General features: G+C 42.8%; 1 protein-coding gene across 1 annotated transcript in view; it reads right to left on the reverse strand.

The window, feature by feature from the left end:
* Positions 1-4,560: 4,560 nt before the first annotated feature.
* The window catches only part of CCDC170 (coiled-coil domain containing 170), a 97,291-nt gene continuing 76,309 nt past the window's right edge, over positions 4,561-25,542 (reverse strand). Inside the window, 4 exon segments of the mRNA XM_060168068.1 lie at positions 4,561-6,160; positions 8,323-8,559; positions 18,628-18,870; positions 21,218-21,391. Coding sequence (XP_060024051.1) covers positions 5,960-6,160; positions 8,323-8,559; positions 18,628-18,870; positions 21,218-21,391 — 855 coding nt within the window. The 3' untranslated portion in view covers positions 4,561-5,959.

Raw genomic sequence — 25,542 nt, forward strand, 5'->3', positions numbered from 1 at the left:
ATCACTCTGCCTACAATGGAGAAGGGAGAGGACAGTCTCTCATGCCAGGAACATTAAAGCAGAGACTGAGTGAGTTAGAGATAATGGTGTGTAACCCACTGTGAGTTAGAGATAATGGTGTGTAACCCACTGTGGTGTTAATGGTGTATAATGATGTATAGTGGTGTTAATGGTATATAATGGATAGATAAGGGAGAAGGTGGGTGGTGGAACAGACAGGATTTAATCACATTCACTGAGCTTTTGTAACACCCATGTTCCAAGCTATGCACCTTGTATACGTCAACTCACTGAATCGTTACAAGGACTGTATGAGGAAAATGCTCTTGCTATTTCTGTTATAGTCCTGAAGCACCATAGTGTTCAAAAAGGTTAATCAAGTAGCCCAAGTCCCTCACGAGAGCCTGTATTTGAACCCCAGTCTAGTTTGCTCATACCCTGTGTGTGCCTCCTCCACGCCATACTGCTGCATAGGTTGGTGTACAGATCAGGACAAAGGTCTTATGTAGAGACAGAAAAGCTGGCATCATTACCACACAGATGATCATCAAAGCCATGAGAACAGGAGGAACTGGTTAGCAATATTTACAGGCACTGAGTATTCCCTATGTTCCAGGATATTTTCTAAAAGCTTATCATTATTTAATCCTTACAGCAACCTTATAAGAGAGTGTGGTAGTTTCCTAGGACTTCATTAACAAAGTTCCACAAACTGAGTGGCTTCAACAACAGAAATTTATCATCTCACAGTTCTGGAGGCCAGAAGTGTGAAACCAAGGCATTGGCAGGATTGGTTCTTTCAGAGGGTTGTGAGAAACAAGCTGCTCCACACCTCTCCCCCAGCTTCTGGCGTTTTGCTGGCAACGTGCGGCATCTTCAGCCTTAGCTACATCCCCTCAGTCTCCGCCTTCATCTTCACAGGGTGTTTTACCTGTGTGTGTGTGTCTTTCTCTGTGTCCAAATTTCCCCTTTTTATAAGGACACCTGACATACTGGACTAAGGCCCACCCTAATCTCCTCATCTTAATTTGATCATCTATCTGCAAAGACCCTATTTCCAAATGAGATCACATTCATAGGGTACTGAGAGTTAGGACTTTAATGTCTTGGTTGGCGGGGGGGACACAATTCAACCCATAACGGGTAGATATTTTACGTCTATTTTACAGATGAGGAACCTGAGGCACAGGGAGATAAGTAACTTGCCTAAAGTCAACAGCTAACGCACTGGAGAGTGTATGAAGTATGGGAAAAAGGGACTAAGACAGACCCCAATGGAACACTTAAAACATCCAAGAGACAGACATGAGACCCCACTTCTGTGACCACAGTAGATGCACCAGAAATGGGTGCCTGATCCAAAGAAAACCTATCTACAGGCTTGTCGCTGCTGGCCTGCAAGGTGACACGGTGTAAAAGGGTTGCTCGCACTGAAGAGTGATGGATTAAGCCCACCAAGTTCTCCCTCCGGAGGCAAAACACAGAGAGACAGAGCAAGAGCCGTTCATGGTGGGAGCAGAAATGGGATGTACAGAAAAGCCAGGAAGTACTAGAAAACATAAAGAAGAGGAAGCCCAGAATAAGCAGAAGCAGATGCTAAAGGTAGAGAGAAGAGTGGAGAGCTGACCATGGTATCAGCAGCAGCAGTAGAAGCAGAGGCAGGGAGGAGGTGAATCATCACGGCATCAAAGGACACCAGCATTCATGGGATGGGTAAGAGAATCCAGCCATGGCAGCTGCACGGTACCCTGAGGCTGGCACTCTAGTTCCTGGACTAACAACTTGTTCCAGTTTATGGGCTGTGTGACTGATCTTCATTGGGTTCTGACTGTGAGGTCAAGATTCCCACCCACAATCATACCCACACTTATCCTTACACAAATCTCTCATTTCAATTTTGTGTCTGATAACCTTAAAATAATCTAACTCAAGCGCCCAGAGAGGCAGGAGAAAAAGGAGTTGAATGTCACAGTATGGGAGTTAATAGAAGAGAATGTTTCAAGAAGGAAATGGTCAATTGAATCAAATGTTACCGAAAGATCAAGGAAGACGAGCACTTTAAAAGGAACAGAGATTTGCTAACAAAAATGTGAGAGCTGGGTAAGTGGAGAGAGAAGCCAGGTTGCCATGGATGACGGCATGAATGGGAGGTAAGACCAGAAAGTCAGCAATACAAACCCTACTTTCAAGGGTGAAGAGAGAGAAAAATAAGGCTCTAAGTTATGGAGTACAAGGAATGATATTTTTTAAGCTGAAAGAGATTTGAGCATATTTAAAGGCTGATGGAAATAAGCCACTAATGAAGGCAAGGTTGAAGACAGCTGAGAGAAGAAAACAACTAATAGGACTAAGATGCTGAAGATGCAAGAGGCCAGGTAGAGGGAATAACCCAAGACAGGAGGAGAGAAGGAGGCAACAAAGGGCGGGCACACGTATGAAGCTATGTTAGGATCAGATATTAAAGGTGTTTCCTGTAATGGCTTCTATTTCCTGGGTGAAATAGAAAATGAGATTATCTGCTGACAGTGAAGAAGGAAAAGACAAGGTAAGAGCCTCGAGGGAATGGAGAATGTTTGCAGCAGTCATTTTGGAGAATGGCAGTGAGATCTAACCAGGAAAACGGTGAAGGATCACCAATGAGTACAAAGGGCTCAAGTGAAATCAAAGGCCGTGGATTTGGCATACCAGTTAGCTGTGCTTTCATGTGATTTCCTCCAGTCTCCTTCAGTGGGGCAGGAAAAGCAGCAAAAACATTGGTAGTTGGGATTAATTCCAAGTTGAGGACAGAAGGGCAAGGGAACAAGAAGTTTAAGGTGTTAGGAAGAGAATGACTGAGGATATATGTCGGCTGGCTCCAGAGGGAGTGAAGACGAGCAGGTCTAGTAGGGAGAAAATAGGAGGACCAAGGGATCTCAAAGAACAGTTATTTGGGAGTAAGAGATAGAGTTCTGCGATAATAAGAGGCTATGGAGAATTTAAGATTTCAGAGGTGGAGAAGTTCTAGGTGATTCAAAGATCCTGAATTTGGCCGTGTGTAATAGATGTGTGTTGTCTGTCCGTCCAGCTTCCCTTCCTTTGGGGAACTTCCCCTCTGTTACTACATGTGGTTCTGGTTGAACAGCTTATTCTGCAGGCTCACCCCATCCCACCCTCACTGCAGGGGTTGGCATAGGATGCAAGCCAGTGAGTTCAACCTTCTGGCTAGAGTGATTGGCTCAGGGGTATGTGACCAAGAAGAGATGATTAAACTATTCCGAGATTTCTTCCATGAATGTTAGAGGCAGAGAATCTCTCTTTCTCAGCTCAGTTCCTCACTTGTAAAGACTTTGTAATTGCTTATGACCATCTTTCTTGGCAACATAGAGAAATCATCTCCAGAAGGAGCAAGTGAGTCCAATATACAAAGACAAGCAAATCAAGCAGAGACAAAGATGAATAAAAGCAAAAAGGATCCAGAAGACAATGTTGAATCCCTGGATCTAGCCACGCTGAAGTTAGTCTACCCCTGAATCTTTCAACTGAGCATCCCAAAATCTCTTTGCTTCAGGTAGCCTACATTGGATTACTAGAAACTCCAGTCTAGGAGTTGGGTGGCTGAAACCAAAGGAGGCAAAGGTATGAGAGCTGAAAGAACAAGAAACTAAAGATAAAATGTTGCATGGGTTTGCCTTATAGGCATGAAAGTCAGCTAAGATGAAGGCAGTACTTGATGAGAGTGGAGAAGACACCTCTGGACCATTTCAACAGTCTTACATAGGAAGAATAGACAGGATGTGAGTGAATTAACTGCAGTAAGGACCGGAAGAAAGTTATATATTAGTTAGCGAGAGCCTCAAAAGAATGATGGTTCTTTTTTTGTTTGTTTGTTTTTGTTTTTGTTTTTGTTTTTGTTTTTGTGGTACGCGGGCCTCTCACTGCTGTGGCCTCTCCCGTTGCGGAGCACAGGCTCCGTATGCGCAGGCTCAGCGACCACGGCTCACAGGCCCAGCCGCTCCGCGGCATGCGGGATCTTCCCGGAGAGGGGCACGAACCCGTGTCCCCTGCATCGGCAGGCGGACTCCCAACCACTGCGCCACCAGGGAAGCCCGAATGATGGTTCTTATACAAAGGTGAAGGAATTGCAGCATGGAAGCTGCAGAGGGGAACAAGAAGCATACAGATCCCACTTGCTGGGAAGAAGCTAAGTGGGGTGTGCAATAAAGTGGGTAAGATCGCTACTGTGTAAAGTGGGCAGAGCCTTCCCAGTCCAAGGTAACTGTGAAATGCTTCCCCAGTGAAAATTAGACTTCATTTTCTAAGTCCTAATTGTTACAATATCAATAATATAGACATTCTTTAAAACTTTCAGCCCACAAGCCCTTGACCTTGAATCACTCGCTGTTCATCTATAAGATAAAGTAAAACTGGAAATGTAGATGGATCAAGTTAAATTTTTTCTAATTGAGATATTCTAAGCATACATTCAAATGTCTCACACAATGATGAGAATAACAACCTCAGCTGCAATTATTACTCAAGTGATTTGGTAGAAGGGTTAATGTTAAATATTTTAAAACTCTATTTAGAAGATCACATCACACTAATGCATTTTATTGGACAACATGAAATATACATGGATATTACAGAAGAACAAAATCTAACACAAAAGTGTGAAGCTGGCCTGCCACCTCTGGCATGAAGGCCACAGAGGGAAAGCCGACAACCAACTGGCATTTCAACAAGAAGGGAAATGGCTTTATTAAGGGATTCTCAATTTGTCCAAACGACAAATAGTTAATGCGCATATCGACATATATACATAGACAGAATTTATTTTTCTTATCCCATATAGTCTTTCCACCAGAAATTCCTAAGGACTATATTCAAACACTTTAAATATTTCTATATGTATTAAAGATGATTGTATCTATGCTTGAGTTATATTTTGGAAATATTATATAAATGCATATTTAGATAAATGGAATGTAATTTTGTGTAATAAGGAAAAAGTACAGGACTAACCATTTTTAGTATGGACCATTTTTAATCTCTTATATGAATCTGGAAATACAATTAATGATAAGTCAAAATGGAAAAATAATATTATGACAGTGTATGTTTGCTTGTTTGTTTGTTTTGCGGTATGTGGGCCTCTCACTGCTGTGGCCTCTCCCGTTGCGGAGCACAGGCTCCGGACGCGCAGGCTCAGCGGCCATGGCTCACGGGCCCAGCCGCTCCGCGGCATGTGGGATCTTCCCGGACCAGGGCACGAACCCGCGTCCCCTGCATCGGCAGGTATACTCTCAACCACTGCGCCACCAGGGAAGCCCGTGTATGGCTTTTTAAAGAAATCATGTGGGTTACACTCATAAATCTCAGTCACTTTTGGACTTCAATCCTTGATTGTACAGATGTTTTCCTTCCTTTGTGATGAAGGCAATTTCCACCAGAATCGCAGGAATTTCAGGAGAAACAGTAGGACTGTGAAATAACAGAGAAGGTGCAGTCTTTGATACTGAGCCAACCTGGTGTTCATTCTGGTTCTGTCACTAACTAACTGCAATCATAGGTAGGTAACCAAGATCACCTCTCAAGCCCCAGAGAGGTTGTAAAGTAAAAACATTAAAGTTTCTCCACATGGTTATTATGAGAATTAAATTGGGTAGTAGAACTCCTGACTCATAATGGAAACCCCATAATTGTTAATCCCCTACCGTCATTTCCCATTCTAGATACACAATCTAGTGAAATTCATCTGGGTCCCAAAGTGCTAGCAAATACAATAATAGGTGATTTTAGCGCCAAACATTTACCTAAGGCTGGCACCTTTGAGATCCTTTTTTGCCCATGATCGATTCTTGCTCTATCATCAAAGTATACGATGTTCACACACTGATCAAACTTCAAAGGTTTGGGGAATTTGTGAAATTGAGAACTCTGTCCTATCACTCATCTCCACCTCCCTCAAGAGATATGGTGTTCAATGAAGAAGTTGTAAGTGGCCTTGTGGGTGTCCATCTTGCCTTGTGGTCACATCTTTGAGGCAGGCACAGGTGACAAAGTGATGCTGGTGTGAATGGATCAGTCTTTCAAGACATTTGATGATTTCATAGTCAGGAAGAGCGAGACTGGTCATGTTCAAGGCCAGCATTTGAGAAACCACCTCCCTGAAGTCCACCAGCTGCAATGTCAAACAGAACCACAATGATTGAGAGAACAAAATGTTTCAACACAGCTAGACCAAATGCAACCCAAACATCTGTGGAAAACCCAGGTTTGCATGAGTTAGGCAAATTACTTACTCTCATTGCTCTCTGATTAATTCTCTCATTTATGGAAGAAGAAGGAGAAGGAGAAGAGGAAGAGGAAGAGGAAGATGAAGAAGAAGGAGAAGAAGAAGGAGGAGGAGGAGGAAGAGAAGAAGAAGAAGAAGAAGAAGAAGAAGAAGAAGAAGAAGAAGAAGAAGGAGAAGGAGAAGGAGAAGGAGAAGGAGAAGGAGAAGGAGAAGGAGAAGGAGAAGAAGGAGAAGAAGAAGAAGAAGAAGAAGAAGAGGAAGAAGAAGAAGGGGAAGAAGAAGAAGAAGAAGGAGGAGGAGGAGGGTGGGGGAGGGGAGGGGGAGGAGGAGAAGGAGAAGAAGAGGAAGAAGAAGAAGGAGAAGAAGAAGAAGGAGAAGAAGAAGAAGAAGAAGAAGAAGAGGAAGAAGAAGGAGAGGAAGAAGGAGAAGAAGAAGAAGGAAAAGAAGAAGACTAGCCTGCTAAATTACCTCTAAAGACACTAACCTTCAGCAATTTCATAACCACTTTTCTGATGAGCCAATTAATATGGTACCGGCTACCAAATCAAGAAGCCCAGTTCAGCAACTATGAATGAGATTCTGGCCTTGATAAGATTTCATTTCCCACTTCCAGGGTGAATGACTAAGCATATCTTTTTCCCAGGGCTGTTCTGCAATTTGGATCAAATGAAACGATGACTGTGTATGTGTTCTGCCTACTAGGAAATGCTCTACAATTGTTGGTGTGGTTGTGTCTCTTGTGTTATAAGCATTTATGCACTGGGATGTTAACTGGGCAATGAACCTCTTAAACAAAAGGAAGAACAAATGGCAAAAAAAAAAAAAAGTATGAGCTGATGAAAATGGAGGACTTCTAAGCGTTGATCAAATCACATCACACAGATTGCCACCTCACAATCCACAACACTGGACTCTCTGGGACAATTATTTGTCCATCACAAAAGGAAAAATGAGCACTGTGGAGTTAGAGAAAATGGACAAAATGTGCCTTATACCCCTTCAAATTCTCATTGACTGGTTGCTGTGATTCTAGGCAAAAGCAGAAGCAGATCAACTAGAGATGGCCAGACAACCCCTCTCCAGAGGTACCTTCCATTTTAGAAAAGGTGTGATCCAATCCGAAGGCAGATGTTTCCTCCAGGAAGTGCCTTCCACACATCCTCATCACGTGCTCATTCACTTACCAGCATCCTTCCTATGCTGAATCCAACTCGGGAAACAGAACACTCTTTCCAGCCTAGTCTCCCTGATGAAAAAGTTTTCCCCAAACTTTTCCACCCTTTTGAATATGGCCAATGCTCTTAATTGATGAAAGGTTTCCTCTGAGACCACTCACTCTTAGAGTTTGGCCTTCCTCAACTCGGCCTGACACATGAGCCAAAGCAGAGGCAGCCAAAGAGAAAAAATATCCTCGGATCAGAGCCCACTCTGTGCCCTTCTGAGCTGCAGAAAGAGACTGAGATAAAAGCCAAAAGCAGGGGTCAGGCTGCCCAGGACATGTTTTTTTATGCCTGACCTCCTGATGGACTCACCAGATAAAACTCCTCCTTGCAACCAGCGGGCGCATGAGCTCTGTTTTATGGTTTACATCTGGGCTTGGTCGGCCATCAGGTCTGGGTGCCACTGTTTGAGAATTGGGATTGTTTCCTGCAATTGATCTCTGCTGGAGATAAAATTTCCCTCCTGAGGCTGCAGCCCTGGATAACGTTAGATGATCTGGGATAACACAAACTTCAGAGGCAATCAGCAAATATAATAAAAACCTCTTCACAACCAGAACCTGGCTTTTCACAGGCTTTCCATGGCTTCAATAAGAATGTCTTTTTCTTTGCTACAGTTCGCGCCACAAAAATGTGAATTGTTTTTCTTAGTGGAGTAAATCATAATGGTTCTTTTAATGCCAAAAAGATGGTAGAAGACAGATAGATACGTTAGAATGATATAGAAAGCTTGATAAATTGGTTATGAAGAAATGTATGAATAATTATCAAGCTTTTGAATTGCCCCATCTTTCCTAAGTCAGGTTTCACTGCCAGATTTCTACCCACCTGCTTTTCTCTCTCTTCTGCTTCTTCCAGAGATTTTTTTAATGTCTTCATTTCACTGGTTACCACTTCTAGCATGTTTCTGGCCCTCTCTTTACTCTCCTTAGCCCCATGCTCTGTAGTCTCCAATTCTGAGTTGACAGACAGTAGCTTTTTCTCAGCATTCTCCTTCATCTTTTCCAGTTTGTCTCTGGATTTATTTAGGTCTTCAATAGCTTTGGTCTGTTCCAAAGTTTTAATCTAAGCAGTCAAAGAGAACGCTGATAATTTCTTCTGCATTTATTTAGGAAAATTGTATGAACAAGACAAATCAGAAGTCAGTGGGGACTTCCTGGTGGCACAGTGGTTGGGAGTCCGCCTGCCAACACAGGGGACACGGGGTTAGATCCCTGCTCCGGGAAGATCCCACATGTCGGGGAGCAACAGGGCTTGTGTGCCACAACAACTGAGCCTGCACTCTAGAGCCCCTGAGCCACAGCTACTGAAGCCGTGCACCTAGAGCCCACACCCCGCAACAAGAGAGGCCACCACAGTGAGAGGCCCGCCCGCGCGCTGCAGCAAAGAGTGGCTCCCGCTTGCCGCAACTAGAGAAAGCCCGCGCGCAGCAATGAAGACCCAACACAGCCAAAAATAATAAAATAAATAATAAATTTTTTTAAGTCAATGAAATTCATTTAACAACTCCTTTCATGAATGAAGAACTGAATCCAACCCAGTTATACAGACTCTGCTAAGCATATAGACTGGACGAACATGTCTTAAAGCAGTTATAGTTTATGAGCAAATATTAGAGTATCATTATGTGGAAGATTGATGAGATGAAATGGTAGATAGCATGATTCAGGGGTTAAATATTAAAACAAAGTCTGTGGTACTCACACATAGACTCTACCGAGCTCCATAGGGAAAGCAACTTGCACTTTTTACCCCTGCCAAGGGGTCATCCCTGGTATACCAACATTAGAAAGAGCAAAATGTCTCCTCATTTGGTGATTTACCACAAGGAAGCCCCACTTAAAATCTCCGTGGCAAGTCATCAGTGCTGTGAGGGAAATTAGCAGTTTTTCTGAAAAAATGTCTTCTGACTTTACCAATGAGTATATGGGAACTGAGAGGTGGCCACAACATTCACTGCAGGCAGGAGGCAAGGGTGGTACCTCTCTCTCAGAAGCTATCCCAGGATCTTAAAGCCAAAACAGAGCGTCCTCAAGTACGAGGTACATTTGCTTTATTAGTTTAGTATTTAAAATTATACCAGATCTGCCGACAAAAAGAATCTGAGTCAGAGGAATGAAGGTCTGATACATACTATAGCATGGATGAGCTGTGAAGACATCACTATACGTGAAATAAGCCAGACACAGAAAGACAAACACTGTCTAATTCCACTCCTGTGAGTTACTGGCGTAGGCTAATTCATAGAGCCAGAATGTGGAACAGAAGTTACTGGGAGCTGAGGGAATGGGGAGCTCTTGTTTAACGGGCACAGAGTTTCAGTTTAAGATGATGACCAAGTTCTGGCAATGGACAGTGGTGATGGTTGCACAACAGTGTGAATGTGCTTAATGTCACTGAATTGTACATGTGAAAATGGTTAAAAATGGTAAAATTTTATGTTCTGTATATCGTACCACAATTTTTTTAAAAAAAGAATTGGAGGTCGTTTTGCATAATTAGGCACAAAGTTTTTTAACTGACCATTCAAAATAAATATGAATGAGCTACCACTTATCCACTTACAAAGATAGGTAGTAACAAGTGTTGGTGAAGAAGTGGGGAAACTGGAACGCTCCTATACTGCTGGTAAAATGCAAAATGGTGTGACTGCTGTGAATAACAGTTGGCCAGTTTTCAAATTGTAAACATAGAGTTGACTTATGACCCAGCAATTCCACTCCAAGGTGCATATATGCAAGAGAACTAAAAACTTACGTCCACACAAAACCTTCACAAGAATGTTCGTAGCAGCACTATTCATAATCACCAAAAACTGAAGACAGCCTACATATCCATCAGTGGACGAGTAGATACTATATCCATGCAGCGGAGTATGACTCAGCAATAAAAAGGAACGTAGTACTGATACATGTTACAACGTGGATGAACCTTGAAAACATTGTGTTAGGGGAAGTAACTCAGTCACAAAAGACCACTTATTATATGATTCCATTTATATGAGAGATCCAGAAAAGGCCAGGGGTTGGTGGGAGTAGAAAATGGGGAGTAACTGTTCCCCATTTCTTTTTCAGGTAATGAAAATGTTCTGAAATGAGATAGCAGTGATGTTTATAAAACTCTGTGAATATACTAAAAATACTGAATTGTACACTTTTAAAAGGGTAAGTTTTATTATATGTGAATTTATCTTGATAAAGTTGTTATTGGAAAGTACATTTACAAAGAAGCCTTTAAATGCATCAAAAGAAATTACTTTGAAATAAAGAAGTACACGTGGGATGGACAAAGCGCCAATACCAGCAGAGCTCTGAATTTAGTTCTGAGCCTCCTAACAGTTCAGACAAGGCCTACAGGCATATTCTCAAAGAAAAAGCATAAATTTGTGTTTTGATTTTGTTGAAAATCATTTAAAGGTTACATCTGAAAGTAATAAAAAGATACCAAATAATGAGCGTTTGCTGATTTCTCCCTTCCCCTTTCATTTTATCCCTTCTTTCCTAAGAAAGAAAGACGCTTTCTTACTGCATCTACTCCCAGCCTGTTTTTCCCAGGGCAAGTCTGAGTCACGGGGAGAGTGTTGGGGAAGAAGAAAGCCTGAGAGACTAAATTGATCTACCCGATAAAAAGCTGAGAGAGGAGTGGGAAGAAAGAGCCTCTGTCAACTAGGCTGCAGGAAGTGTTTCTGGATGAAACTTGGGATGATGGAAGAGGGGCTTGTGAGGAGATATAGGTGTCATGCAGCAAGGAAACAAGAGGGAGAGAAAACAATGGGAAAGACGCTTTAAAATATTGCTACTCTTGATGAATGAAATCCTCCTTTTTCTTTTTTCCTTTTTGTTTTGAGTAACAATAATAAAGCAACATGAGCATTTAGTTTCTGGACTGCTGATTATTTATTGATGAAGGATTCTGAGATTGTTGCAATCTACCCAGACTACATTTGGAGGCTACTGTCAGAGATTAAAATCTTGACAGAGTCTCGGGGTCAGAGCTCATCTTCATGGAGACTGAGCTCCAGAATTATGACGTAAGGAGCACAAGCTGACCTGACCTAAACTCTGAAGGGTCCTCCAACACTTCTGGAAAGTCAGAGGAACGGTAGAAGCTATTCTAAGATTGGAAGTATGACACGATACGGAGGAAAGGTGCCTGCTTGGGACAGGGATGTCAAGATGGAAAATCAGATTTATACTGTCTGGGTAATGTCACTAAACTGAGAAAGCTTGAGTCAAATACCTAAACTGGAAACTTGTTTGTACCTACTATCACACACACAGATTCTTAAGAAATTAAATTCCTTTCCAGGCAGAGAGGAAGTCAATGGCAGACACTCTTGGACAAGTTCAAAACTTTTGAACTGGCTCCATGCAGGAGAGAGGAAATCTCTTGGGAAACTGACAGCTGCTCGCAATCCAGAAGGTGTAAGAACTACTGCTGTAGCTTGGGAAATATGCAGGAAATAAAATGCCAGCAACAGCTGGCGGAAGGGATTCGGAGTCAGCTTTTTCGTCAATGAACCAGCACCAGTAGGGCAAGCACTTGAGACGAGGAAATGGCACCCACAAAGTGCAGGTCTGCAGGGGCCGACCTTGGAGATCATTCATGGATTCCAAGTTATCAAAACCCGTATTTGAACGTGGACTGTATATTAGTACGAGTATATTCGAATATTATCTCAATGTAGATTCCTGAGTGTAACGACTGCACTGTGGTCACACAGAAGAATTCTCTTGTTCTTAAGATATAGCGGGTAAGTATTCAGGGATGAAGTGTCATGATGTCTGCAACTTACTCTCAAATGGTTCCTCTCTCTGTCTCTCTGTATCTCTCTGTCTCTCTCATTAGGCAAAATATAACAGTAAGTAAAATGTTAACAATCTACATGAAAAGTAAAAGAATGTCTGTTATGCTATTCTTGCAACTCTTCTATAGGTTTGAAATTTTTCAAAATAAAAAATTGAGAAGGGAGCTTTCCCATGAGTGATCGGTACATGTATAATGCATCCTATCAGTAAAAAATTCTGAATATATATGTACATTTATTTATAAATTATATGAACAAGTGCTCTAAATAATACATTGTGTAGATTTTCAAATATTTTACAGATAGGGGACATTAGATGAGTGAAATCAATATCAATTTTAAAACAAGGTTATCTCCCTTTAAAACATAAAGATTCCCTTCACATGCCAGCTATCTCAGTGCTGCAGAGAAAACATGGGGCAAAGCAAGAAGTTTCTGGGATCGCTATGTTGCATTATAAACCTTACATTAACAGAAGAGGAGATCCATTCAGCCTTTCTACTCAGATTGCAAAAACATTTACAGTGGGCCATCTACCAAAGGAGATGGAGCACAGCTTGGAGAGTTAGCAGCACATAAATCAAGTCCTAATGAGAAAAATTTACAGCCAAGAATTTCTCAAAAATGTGAGACTTTATCACAATCCTGAGGGCTGCCTGAATTCTTGTTGTCAGGGAGAAAGTAATGGACTCCAAGCCAAGCCACCAAGACCGAACTGGGAGTCAGCGGTAGGAAGTAAGCCTCAGCCTCCTACGTCAGATCCAGCAAATGAGACTGCTGGGAGGATGGGGGGTTGGGGGTGGGGAAAGGGGGCCAAGGCAAATGGGCTTCTTAATCCAACTACGGGAGCTTATCAGATCCAGCCCAGAGTTCAGTGAGAGACTGTGCCCACAATTTTTTCCCAGTGGGACAGAGACGGTCATAAACAAGACTGATGTGCCACTCAGACCCCAGCGAGGATGGACCAGCTTCCGAGTCTGCTTCCCTTCCAGTGAATAACATATCTGGCATCTGCCTCCTTGAGGGAAAGCGTTTCAAATCTGGTGAACAACTCTCTCGTGTTATAAGGGCCAAAGACCCTGAAAGAGAAGGTGATTCGACGTAACATCGGACCTGTTGAATCTGCCAGAGGATGTGAATTCTCCACCTGGAGGGTTTTTAGGAGATCGCACTGAAAATAGGACCCTGCGGGAGCCAGGCGCTGCAAGAGGGCTCTCTAAAGGGGGTGGGACAGCAGCGGGGGAGGGTCACCCAATGATGCTGTGCCCCTCCTCAAAGAACCACAGAGATTTCACTAGGAGGAAACCACAGCACAAATCAAAGGAAGATGCTCCACTCTGCGGGCTGAGCACACCCCAAACCCCTCCGCAGCACCAGGGAGGTTCTTCCTCACAGGTTCTGCTTGACATACACGTTCAAAGTGGGGCGAGTTCAGGGCAACTCAAGGTCCATGGATCTACATAATCAGAGCTGAGCTCATGATGGTAGGTTTGGGGAAAATAATATAAAGAAAGGCCGCACTGGTTAGATTGGAGAAAGTTCTGGAGTGTGGGAGGAGCATGGGAAGCAGCTACCTTATGTGGGAGATTATCAAGAAAGTGAGAAAGCAGAAGAGAGCTTTGCTGGTGGCTGAAGAATGTTACCTTCTTTGGGTGTTTCCTTGAGAGACTACAAGGAAGATAATAATGGCTTTCCACTAGTTTTTGGTTGTCTGACTACCAGTCTTCGGCCACAGCTCCCTACTAAGATTGAGCGACATGGTACAGGCTGAAAGCTCACCACCAAATATCTATTCTTCCTTTTTTTATTACTTCCCAGAATAAAGACCCATTTCTTAGGCTGACTTCATCTAAGTGAGCCCCAGGGACTAAGTTACAGCCAACGAAGACTAAGAAGTGTTGTATTGTTCCTGGAAAGTGGCATACAGGATGTCCTTCCACCTTTCCTTCGGCCTGGTGCCTGGAATGAGGCCAGCAGCTAGCTTGCACTAAGAGGTGGCATTGAGGAGGAAAGTTATTGCTGGATGGTGAAGCAGAAAGAGAGAACAAGCCAGGATCAGTGATGAACATGAAGCTATCCTACTAAACGTGGAATGACTACGTCCATGCTTCCTTGCAGTGAGAAAGACGTAAACATCTTTCCTGACCAAGCCACTGTTATTGTGTGTTTCACTCTACTCAGCTGAAACTATTCATAACCCATGCCGGCTACAAAGCAACTAGCGTTGCTTTGGGCAGATCCCTAGAAACAGAAAGTAGATTACTGGTTTATGGAGTTTGGGGAAAGGATGAATATGAAGGTTTTTGTTTTAGTTTTGGGAGGTGAGGGGATGATGGACATGTTCCAGAATTAGGGAATGGTGATAGCTGCACAACCTTCTCAATATATTAAAAACTACTCAATTTTGTACTTTAAAAGAGTGAATTTTGGGAGTTCCCTGGTGGCCTCGTGGTTAGGATTCCGGGCTTTCACTGCCATGGCCTGGGTTCAATCCCTGGTTGTGGAACTGAGATCCTGCAAGCCACGCGGCACAGCCAAAAAAAAAAAAGTGAATTTTATAGCATGTGAATTATATCTCAGTTTTTTAAACGAAACACATAGAAATGTGTCCAAATTATTACTTTGTATCAACCCTCTCTAAATGGTGAAATTAATGACTAATTTAGTAAGAGTGCCCCCCCCAACCCCACAAAAGACATGTCCACCCAGAACCTCGGAATGTAGTCTTATTTGCAATTTGCAGGTGTAATTAAGATAAGAAGCTTGGGGCTTCCCTTGTGGTGCAGTGGTTAAGAATCTTCCTGCCAATGCAGGCGACATGGGTTCGAGCCGTGGTCCAGGAAGATCCCACGTGCCGCGGAGAAACTAAGCCCGTGCGCCACAACTACTGAGCCTGCGCTCTAGAGCCCGCAAGCCATAGCTACTGAGCCCGCAAGCCACAACTACTGAAGCCCGTGTGCCTAGAGCCTGTGCTCCATGACGAGAGAAGCCACCGCAATGAGAAGCCCGCGCACCGCAACCAAGAATAGCCCCCACTCGCTGCAACTAGAGAAAGCCCGCGCACAGCAACGAAGACCCAATGCAGCCAAAAATAAATTAATTAAGTAAATTTTTTAAAAAAAGATAAGAAGCTCAAGGTGAGATCATCCTGGATTAGGGTGGGCCCCAGATCCAATAATGAGTATTCATATAAGATACAGAAAAGGAGAGACATACAGAAGGAAAGGTGACAATGGAGACAGAGATCAGAATTCTGCAGCGGTATGCCAAGGGTTGTAGGCAGCAACCGGAAGCCAGGAGAAAGGCATGGAATGGTTACCCTCAGATGCTCCAAAAAGAACCAACCCTAGCAACACCTTGATTTCAGACTTCTGGACTCCAGAATTGTGAGAGAATCAATTTCTGTTGTATTAAGCCACTCTATTCGTGGTACTAGGTTACAGCAGCCCTAGGAAACTAACCCAAGAAGGCCATTTTTGCTAACGTCAGAAAAACTGCTTTATGGATAGTAAAATTAACACAGGGACAAGCATAGGTGATGTACAAAGATGGAGAATTGATACCATCAGTCTGTCTTGAATACTAATATGTCTCAAGTAAAACAATAAAAAGCTGTTTTGTAGTTGAAATCTTATAAATTCATGAAGTTAGCATTTACTGTATTAGTTAGCATTGGTGTCATTTACTGTATTAGTAAGTTATAGAGATCTCTGTTCCTTACTGGCAGGCAGACTTTGCACTCTACTTAAATGTTTAGGGGCTGAGTGATTGCTGAGTCAGTCAAATCCAGTCTCTTCTATACCTTACCTGTAGAAATATGTGCATCTCTTTATGCAAAATAAAACAACAAATTAAACACACAAGCCAACTTTATTTACTTTCCTGTCTCTCCTTCCCTTTTCATCCATGTATTCCAGAAGACTAGGCCGCCATCTTTGTTTCTACTTCTCTGTCATTTCTCAGCCTACTGAAACTTGGCTTTTTGTCAGAGCCTTCACTCACTACCACCATGATCTGCTATTATACACGCTCAAGCCTTAGATGTCCCAAGGCCAAGTGTAGCAAATCGTCATTCAGTCTTCATCTCACGGCTGCCCTTGATGCTGTTGCTCACAGCCTTGTTCTGGGTCCCTTTGCTCTCCTCATATCTCTGTTTCTTTTTAGTCTCTTTCCTGACAATTTCACTCATCTTCTTGAAATTCCCCAGCGGCTCCCCAGGACCCAGATGAAAAGTCCAAGCATCCTCGCGTGACACACGAGGCCCTGTGTGAGCTGGCCCTGTCCCCTGTCTGCTACCCAGTTTCTTCTCCCAGTGCTCCAAACCCCGGAAATTATCACGGTGTTAGCAGCAGCCAATCAGCGTTTCTATCCACCTGCTTATTGCATTTAATTATCACTCATTTTCATTCTCTTCTCCAATCTGTCTATATTTCAGTTATTCCCATTCTACCTCCACAATGTTTACCTGTCCACATGTCACCTATGTGATCCATTTTCTTCTTTAACTTAACCACCTTTTTAACTTAAAGCAATTTAATGATTTTAAAGGGAATTTTATATGATTTCAACAGAATGTGCCACAAATGGGAGACAACAATAAAACAAACACTGTATTAACAATAAAACAAAACGGTATTAGTAGGTACTATTGCTGGTACTCAGCACTGAGCACAAGGCTTATTCTTTGTTTAAAATGTAGACCAGCAAGTGTTCTAGGACATAGTAACCTCTAAGATTTTCTCCTTCATGGTGAAAGAATTGAAAGAAAAACTAAAGGGAACCCATTTTTTACTTCAGGATTGAACATCATATAATACCCCATCCTGTATCTCCTAGAAGCATTCTGTATACAGAATGCTTCTGCTCTCTTCCTGCTTCCGCTCTCTTCCCGCTTCCGCTCTCTTCCCGCTTCCGCTCTCTGCTACACGAAGTGTGGGCTCCTCTCACCCCAGCACCACTTCTAGTTCACAGGGTTGTCTTGGCCCAGGCCTCCTATGGCTACTCTCACTACACTTAGCCGGGATCATGGCTTAGCGCATCTGCCTGGGAACCTCTGATGGCGAGTCACTGTGTCCCTTACTTGAGTGGGCCACCGCCACCTGCTCCCACAGTGTGCTCTCTTGAGCACATCTTTAGCTACCTTCCGTATGCCCCAAGAGCGCAAATGGAACTTCAGGTTCCGGGGCGTAGGTGCGATCTAGGCCCCCTGCGCCTGCACCTCCTGCAGCCCCTGCCAGCCAGGGAGGGAGCAACTGCGTGCTGACATCAGGGCACATCAGTGCTCCCTGACCCACCAGACACCCCCCCCAAAGATCAGTCTCAAGGTATGAGACGGGTGTCCAGGATACTTACTTCTGATATTTTCTCCCCCCCCCAGGCACCCTATCAGATGCTTTCCCTAGCCTCCCCCTTCCTTTACATTCAAGTATGTCCACTACTCTGGGTGGAGTCTGCCCTCCCCTTCTCTAGGGAAATAAGCCTTTACCTAGTGGCCTCCTCCTGATGCCAAAAGGGCTTCAGGGGGAAAAAAGCTAATGACTCAGAAGGGAGAATAGAGTGGGAAATATGCCCTAAAATATTGTCCTGCTACACAGATTCAAGTGCTGGCTTCATTCCAGATTCCTTTTCCCAACTGGTCTGTGTCCAGATTCAGAAACATTCCAAAAGTCCATTTCAGAGCCCGTGTCTGCAAAGAGCAAGGACATCATTGTTGCCCACTTTCACGACACGGGTATCTGCCAGGGGTGACATGCGTACATGAAGTTACGTATTATGGCCAGCGGCACACATACGTGACATTTAAATATTTTTATTAAATCCCAAGTTCTAATTTCATTCTTCTCTGTATTCATTAGAAGCCGAACGCCTCGAATCCAGGAATCACACCACCCCAACCTGTCTGCCCTCTTCACCATTTGGTGTGACACATCACACAGCACAACCCACACCTGTCTTCTCAGTGAACACTTCTCATTGTCTCATTTTCTCTAAGCAAATTCCTATGTGAAAAATCCCTACATGATCCCTACCATGATAGTCACCCATACCTTGAAGAAATGTTTTTATTTTCCGTACATCACATCACCCCTTTTTGACTGACTTTTCACCCAGCAACTATGGCTTCAATTCAAATACTGAAGAGACACGAAATTGATCGACTCTGCTGATCTGTGGAATATTTGCATTTTTCTCACAACTCTAGAAAATCCGAGGAAATTTTCAGCTTTTTTTTCCTGGTGTGTCCCTTTTAAGGCTGTCACACTTTTGCATAAACTTTTATGGAAACACACACAGACAGTGACAAGGAAATGCAGCTGAGCACTTGCCTGAAGCTCACTGGTGTCAGCCAGTTTGGCTTTGAGGTCAGTGTTCGATTCTCGACACACACTCAGCTCCTTCTGCAGCCTCTCCACCTTCTTCTGCAACTTCCTGATGGTGACATTGCCCTTGTCCCTCTCCACGGCCGATGCCAAATGCACCTGCTTCTCCTCCTCCAGCTGGGCTATTTTTTGCCAGAGGAGGTTCACGTGCAGCTCTTTGCTCTCCAGTCTTTCTTTCTGAGTCTTTAGCTGGTTTACTACAAACAGGGATTTTTTTTTTAATAATCATTGAATAGTCAGTAAATATAAATGACTTACTCACATAATGTTGATCTTTATCTACACTTCAATAAGACTAATTTGTAAACCATCAGATTTTCCTGATTGCATTTTTCTATCCCTATTTTTCCAAGAATTAATTTGGTAGCTGCAAAGTATGAGACAAAAAGAGCCACAGAAAATGCACAAAGGAGTAGGCTTTCAATGTCTGATTCCCTCCAACATTATGTGCATCATAATAAAAATGTAAAATTACTTTTAAAACTACTAAAATGGGCTTATCAAGAGCAGAACATAATAAGACAGACAAAATCCTCTCCAACACCCCACGGCAACTATACTTCTACGGGTCTTTTCTGAAAGAAGACAAAGTGTAAATTAGTACCGAAAACCCAGTGCGACTACTTTCAATCACTTAGAACCAGGTTGAGTGGCACCAAACATGGGAGTTGATATATTTTTAAAGTAAGCTATATGAAGGAGATTTTGAGGAAAGCTTTGTTTATATATTGAAAATCTTAGAAATAGAAGGGACTTCAAGAAGGCATTGCTTCATTAGTGTCTTTACTATACGCCAGACCTTATACCATCCACAAACCAGGCTGAAAAGGGTCTGCAAATAGCACTTAGCATCAACGGTCAAACTTGATGAAAGAAATTGTAATGGTTTTTAGAAAAAGATTATGGACTCTATGAGGAGAAAAAAATCCTCCTGGGCTTCATATGTCACAATTAGTGAGTAGAATATTAAGTACAGGAACCTCTTTCATCTCTTACAAACACTGGGAATTGGAATCGTGTAGAATTATAGAATGTTAGAGCTAAAGACCATCCCATTTTCCCTAATTATATATTCTGCATTAGTAAAGTGTTTGAAGGTGTGAAGGGCTTACTGAAATGAGAGCTTAAATATCTTGTCTAACAGTGACAGCAATGTCCATGCCCACATCCTTTTTTAACAAGGCGCTTTTAGTATTTCTCTAACTAAACTCCCTTTCCTGAGCTTCTTCATGTCAAATTTCACTCTACTGCAAATTTACCATGGTAAGTTCTGTATGCTAGTCATTTTAATAATTATATAATACTTAAGAAGGAATAATATTGGATATTGAGGAAAAATCAATTATCTGAGAACTTCAGAAAGAATTGTAGCTCAGTTTAATGTCTCTGATGGTACTAGGGGTTGTCTGCTTTCTTTTATAAAATATTCCTTAAGATACAGTAAATGGAGAAGAGGTCAAATATGAATAGAGCATCTTCTATGAACCAAGAGTACAAAAATGCTATTTATTAACAACCTCATGAGGTAGGCATCATCCCCATCTTAAATATGAGGAAACACAGACAGAGAAGTATATAATTTGCCCAATGTCACACAGCTTGGTTGAACCAAATTGAGAACCCAGATGTGACTCATTAAGCAGCCTATACACGATAATTCTACCACAGAATTTTCTCCTAAGAACTATTCTAAGGACACATCTGTGTTTTCCCCTTTCTTTCCCCAATGCCAATAATTACATAATAATTAAGTTTTTATGTTTCATCCATTCATTTATGTAGTCTAAACTGTTTCTAAGTCTTCCTTTGAGTGAGTGGAAAGTAAACTCTTCTCCTCTCTACTTTCTAGTGCAAGAGAGCTTATATAAAGGTGAGACTGCTAGATGTTGTCCAGCTCTCCTCTTCTCCCATAGTCATAGAAACAGTGACTTTTTCAGCTAGACAAGTGGCTACCCAGAGTAAAGGCTACAGTTCCCAGCCTCCCTTGCAGCTAGGTTTAGCCATCAGAACACATTCTAGCTGTGGGATATAAACACAAGTTCACATAGAAAACTCTGGGAGCCTCCTTTAAAAGACAGCTCATGCATGTTCTTTTGCATCCCTCTTCTTCATCCCTTTCTTTTTTAACCTTCTGCCCGGAACACAGATATAATGGTTCTAGGCACCACTGTGAACCATGACAATAAGGACCCCGCTAGGGATGGGCAATTACTGAGCTGAAAGGAGCCTGGGTCCTTGGAAACTTTACAGAGTAGAGCTGCCAACTCACTCTAAGCTGCTTACCTCCAGAAATCGATGTGAGGGAAAAAAATACCCAAAAAAACCCCTTCTACTTGTTTAAGCTATTCACAGTCAAACATAACCTTAGATGATACACTTACGTTCCCTTCAGACTTGAAACAGAGACTCAGCTTCTAAATACATACTTGTATAATATGTTTCCTAGCCACACTGGCAAATATGGTGGAAATAAATTATTTTTCAAGATTTAAGTTTCTCAGAATTTTCCTCTCTCAACACCAGCAATATCCCCTACCTTTCTCTGTAAACTGTAGGCGACCGTCTTGTTTTCAATGACTGTGCCACTCTCGAGGCAGACCAGCTGCTCTGTACGAGCTAAAACTACATCCAGACGCGTGTCGAAGCCAAGTTCAGCAGCCATCTGGTCCAACTTCATCTTCTCTGAAAGCTGATCCAGAAATTTAAGATACTAAACCCAAGAACAAAAATGAAAATGGGACACAAAAGTAGAGTTAACAGGTGATCTCACAGAATCCTTGTGTTTCTCCCAAGCTTACAGGTAGTTCTCATTAAACCCAGTACAGAGCCCAGCCCCTGACTCCAGTGCTTGGTGATGAATTCTTGAACCACCTTGCCCGCTCCACTTTCTGTTCCTTGTCCAAATTCTCTTGACTCTCCTGGTCAGGGGCCTTGATGTTCAGTCTAACATTATACACTCTTCTTAACCCTGCCACCTGACAAATGTGGCACGCTCCTGACTGCATCTGAATCTCTCTGCTTTGGGTACATGCTGCTGCTACCATGACCCTCCCAGCTCCTGGGATCTACTGGCTAATCCAGCCCCTGCGATCCACTCATCCACACACCTTCCATGGAAATTTTGTCCACCTAAGTGGGTCCTGGCCTCCAAGGTGGAAATTGACCAATTAGCTGGTTGCCATTTTACACTTCTTGGTTTCTACAAGTCACGCTGAAACCAGAGCTCTCCATACAAACAAACTTGGGCAACATTTTTGTTTTTGTAAGTTAAAATTCTTTAGAAAATGTCTTTAGGGCTTCCCTGGTGGCGCAGTGGTTGAGAGTCCGCCTGCCGATGCAGGGGACACGGGTTCGTGCCCCGGTCCGGGAGGATCCCACATGCCGCGGAGCGGCTGGGCCCGTGAGCCGTGGCTGCTGAGCCTGCGCGTCCGGAGCCTGTGCTCCACAATGGGAGAGGCCACAGCTGTGAGAGGCCCGCGTACTGCAAAAAAAAAAAAAAAAAAGAAAATGTCTTTAAAAGTTTTTAATGTATCAAAGTTAAAGGAACAACATTCTAAAATTGAGCTGTATCAGGGAATTGAGCTGTAACAGGTTAAAGTTACAAAACTACCCTAGGATCCTCCTCCACTTGATTTCTGTGGCTTATCTCATCATGCCAGATATTAATCCTTACTAAGTGCTTGATGAATAAATAAATCCATCAATGAGCTTTCTATAACATAATTTCATGATCTGGGTTCTATCTTTGAAAGTTCCTTCTCATTGCAATAACTCATCCATCTGGCATCTTTAGGCAATTACATGTTTAAACAAGTATAAAGTATCATTTCCTGATGACTAAAGCATGCCAGCTTAAAGCACAGAGCTATCCATATTTCAGTCATCAGAATGAAATTATTTGTAAGTGTATATTTTCCAATTTTGTTGAAAAGCATACGTAAAACTTCATCTCTCCTGTAAGTCACAGCCGTTACAGACATTGCTGCTGTATTGTGTGACAGGACCACCACAGGCTGTTTTTGTCTCTGAATCATCAGTTTGTCACTTCTTTTTTTGGCTGTCTTGGGTCTTCGTTGCAGCGTGTGAGCTTCTTATTGCGGTGGCTTCTCTTGTTGCAGAGCACGGGCTCTAGGCATGCGGGCTTCAGTAGTTATGGCTCGCAGGCTTCAGTAGTTGTGGCTTGGGGGCTCTAGAGCACAGGCTCAGTAGTTGTGGCACACAGGCCTCGTTGCTCTGCAGCATGTGGGATCTTCCCTAACCAGGGCTTGAACCTGTGTCCCCTGCATTGGCAGGCGGATTCTTAACCACCGTGCCACCAGGGAAGCCCCAGTTTGTCACTTCTTAATGTTGGGTCAGCCCCCCTCATGGACTATTTCATTTCTAATCTATGCAGATGAAAGTGAAATAACTGCTACTGTTTGTATTTTAAATAAAATGGAGTTGGTACCTTTCATGCGAAGGTATAAAAGCCTCTCTTTCTATTTCTACATGTGACCCATCCGCTCAGCATTCAAAGATCTACAGCAGGCCAAGGGGATTAAGGCAGAACTGAGTCAAGACCCCACAGAGAAAGTGCCTTTTCAAGGACCTTGGCTAAGCCTCAGAAAGTTAAGGTTGCTGACAGGTTTCCTGTACATTTGGTTCATTTGAATCACAGTTTAGCATGAATATATTCTGTGTCGTATAAACCTCAATTACCTGTATTTAAATTTAATCTCTATACACCTTTGCTTTTCAATCTTACATGCCTACTATTTAAATTTACCTCAATTACCTGTATTTAAATTTAATCTCTATACACCTTTGCTTTTCAATCTTACATGCCTACTATTTAAATTTACCTCAATTACCTGTATTTAAATTTAATCTCTATACACTTTTGCTTTTCAATCTTACATACCTACTAGCCTTACTAGGCAGTAAGGCAACTATTACTATTTTATAGGCAGTTATCTATGAAAGATTCACCATGGGCAGAATCAGTTTACACAACTTGATTGCATGACTGAAAGCTGTTTTGGCATAACCTCAATTAAAATTAATGAGTCATCCTAGTGAAGGCGGGAAGAGACAACGATCTACCTAAAAGTCTTGCCTTTGATATGCTTCTTCTATTATTTAAATAATATTTATTGATTCTTGCTCTAAGCCCTGGAAAAATCCAGAAAAAATGATTTCCCCGGGCCTCAAGAAGTTCTGAGTTGACTAGAAAAGACAAATTAAGACATGGATACAAAAAGGGTGATTAGTGCCGTGACAGAGCCAGGTACGTGTTGCGTGAAGAACAGCCTCTGAGGAAAGGCTTCCAGAGGAAGTGGCATTGGAGCTGAGTCTTGAAGGGATAGTTATTTCTAGAAGAAGGTAAGGAGAACATTTTCTCAGAGAGACGAGCAATGTGCAATATGGATTGCCTCTAGACTCTCAGAGCCACTCTGCCTGCAGAAAAACCTTTCTTTTAGTCAGAACCCTCCTGTGGCTTTCCATTACCCACAGGATAAAGCCTCGCGTAATCAGCCTGCCCTACCTCAGTTATTCCTGCCACCTTGAGAGCTGCCTCCTGCCTCTGCCTCGGCAAGCATCATGTTCCAGTCTCCCTGTCACCCTCTATTTCTTCATCCATCCTGCTGTCCCCTCTGCCTCAAATTCCTTCCCCATCACTTCTGCCTGCCAAGTTCCTACTCATTCTTTCAGGCCCCTCTCACATGTGACCACTTGTGTGACTATGGCTCATTTCCTCACACACAGAAATAGGGAAGAAGTAATTACTCCTTTATCTGAATTCCTGTCGCATTGTATACCTATCTCGATTGTAGCACTAACTGTACTCATTGTGCCCTGATTTGCCCATCTCATCCATGACACTAGGATTTCCCACAGACACCTCTTAGGCATCTTTGCATATCCAACCCTCAACACAGGCATGATGCGTCCTCAACTTTTTTAAGTACAGAGGATGAAAATGAATGAGTGTCCACAGTACAGATTTTTCAACTGAAGAGTATTTTTCATGCCAAACTCTGCACCTATGCTCTTGAGCCCATTTGTCTCTTTTTCTTCCCCTACAGATGCCCGTGACAAGGTACAAACATGTACCTTGCCATTCTGTCCGATAAAACCTTGCTCTGATCCTGTTTGTCATAGCTTTGGCTTCATGCCTCTTTTCTCTTTGGTCACCAGCCTTGGTAGTCGTATAAGTCTCTAGCCCTTCTCTTCCTAGTCACCCCTCCTATTCTCCACCGCTCTACCAAAACTGCCACTCAGATGTCACCAATGGTCTTCCCAGGGTCAAATCTTAAGCTTAGACCCCATCTCTTCTCACTCTACCTTCCTTGTCGCCACTATCGTTTCTGAGTCTCTCCACACTGCAATCCCAGCTCCACAGTGATGAGATCTTTCTAAAATACTGTGATGTTCAGAAGTCACTTATTACACGTCATAGTCTACAGAATAAAGAGAACTCAATCTTCATAATCCAAGCCATTCCAATCTGCTCGCCTGTCAGAGCCTCGCCAAGAATGCCACGTTCCAGCCACATGGCAACAGCTACTCTGCGCTCTCTGAATATACTATGCACTTGCAACTTTCATGCTTTTGTTCAAACTGTCTCCCCTACAGTATCTGCTCTTTCTCTCCACTAAAACCCTACTTATCCTTCGAAGGTGAACTCGATTATCTCCTCCACTGTAAAATCCTCCCCTCATCCAGAATTTATCACTCCCTTCACTGGACTCCTAGAGGACTCTGTTGATCAATACATCTATTATAACACTTATAGCCTTATAGTACAGCAAACTATTTGAATGTCTGTCTCCTCTACTGAATCATGAGGTTTTATGGTCAAGAACTGCGTGTTATACCTTA

The sequence above is a fragment of the Lagenorhynchus albirostris genome, chromosome 12, assembly GCF_949774975.1.
Source record: "Lagenorhynchus albirostris chromosome 12, mLagAlb1.1, whole genome shotgun sequence".
NCBI lineage: Eukaryota > Metazoa > Chordata > Mammalia > Artiodactyla > Delphinidae > Lagenorhynchus > Lagenorhynchus albirostris.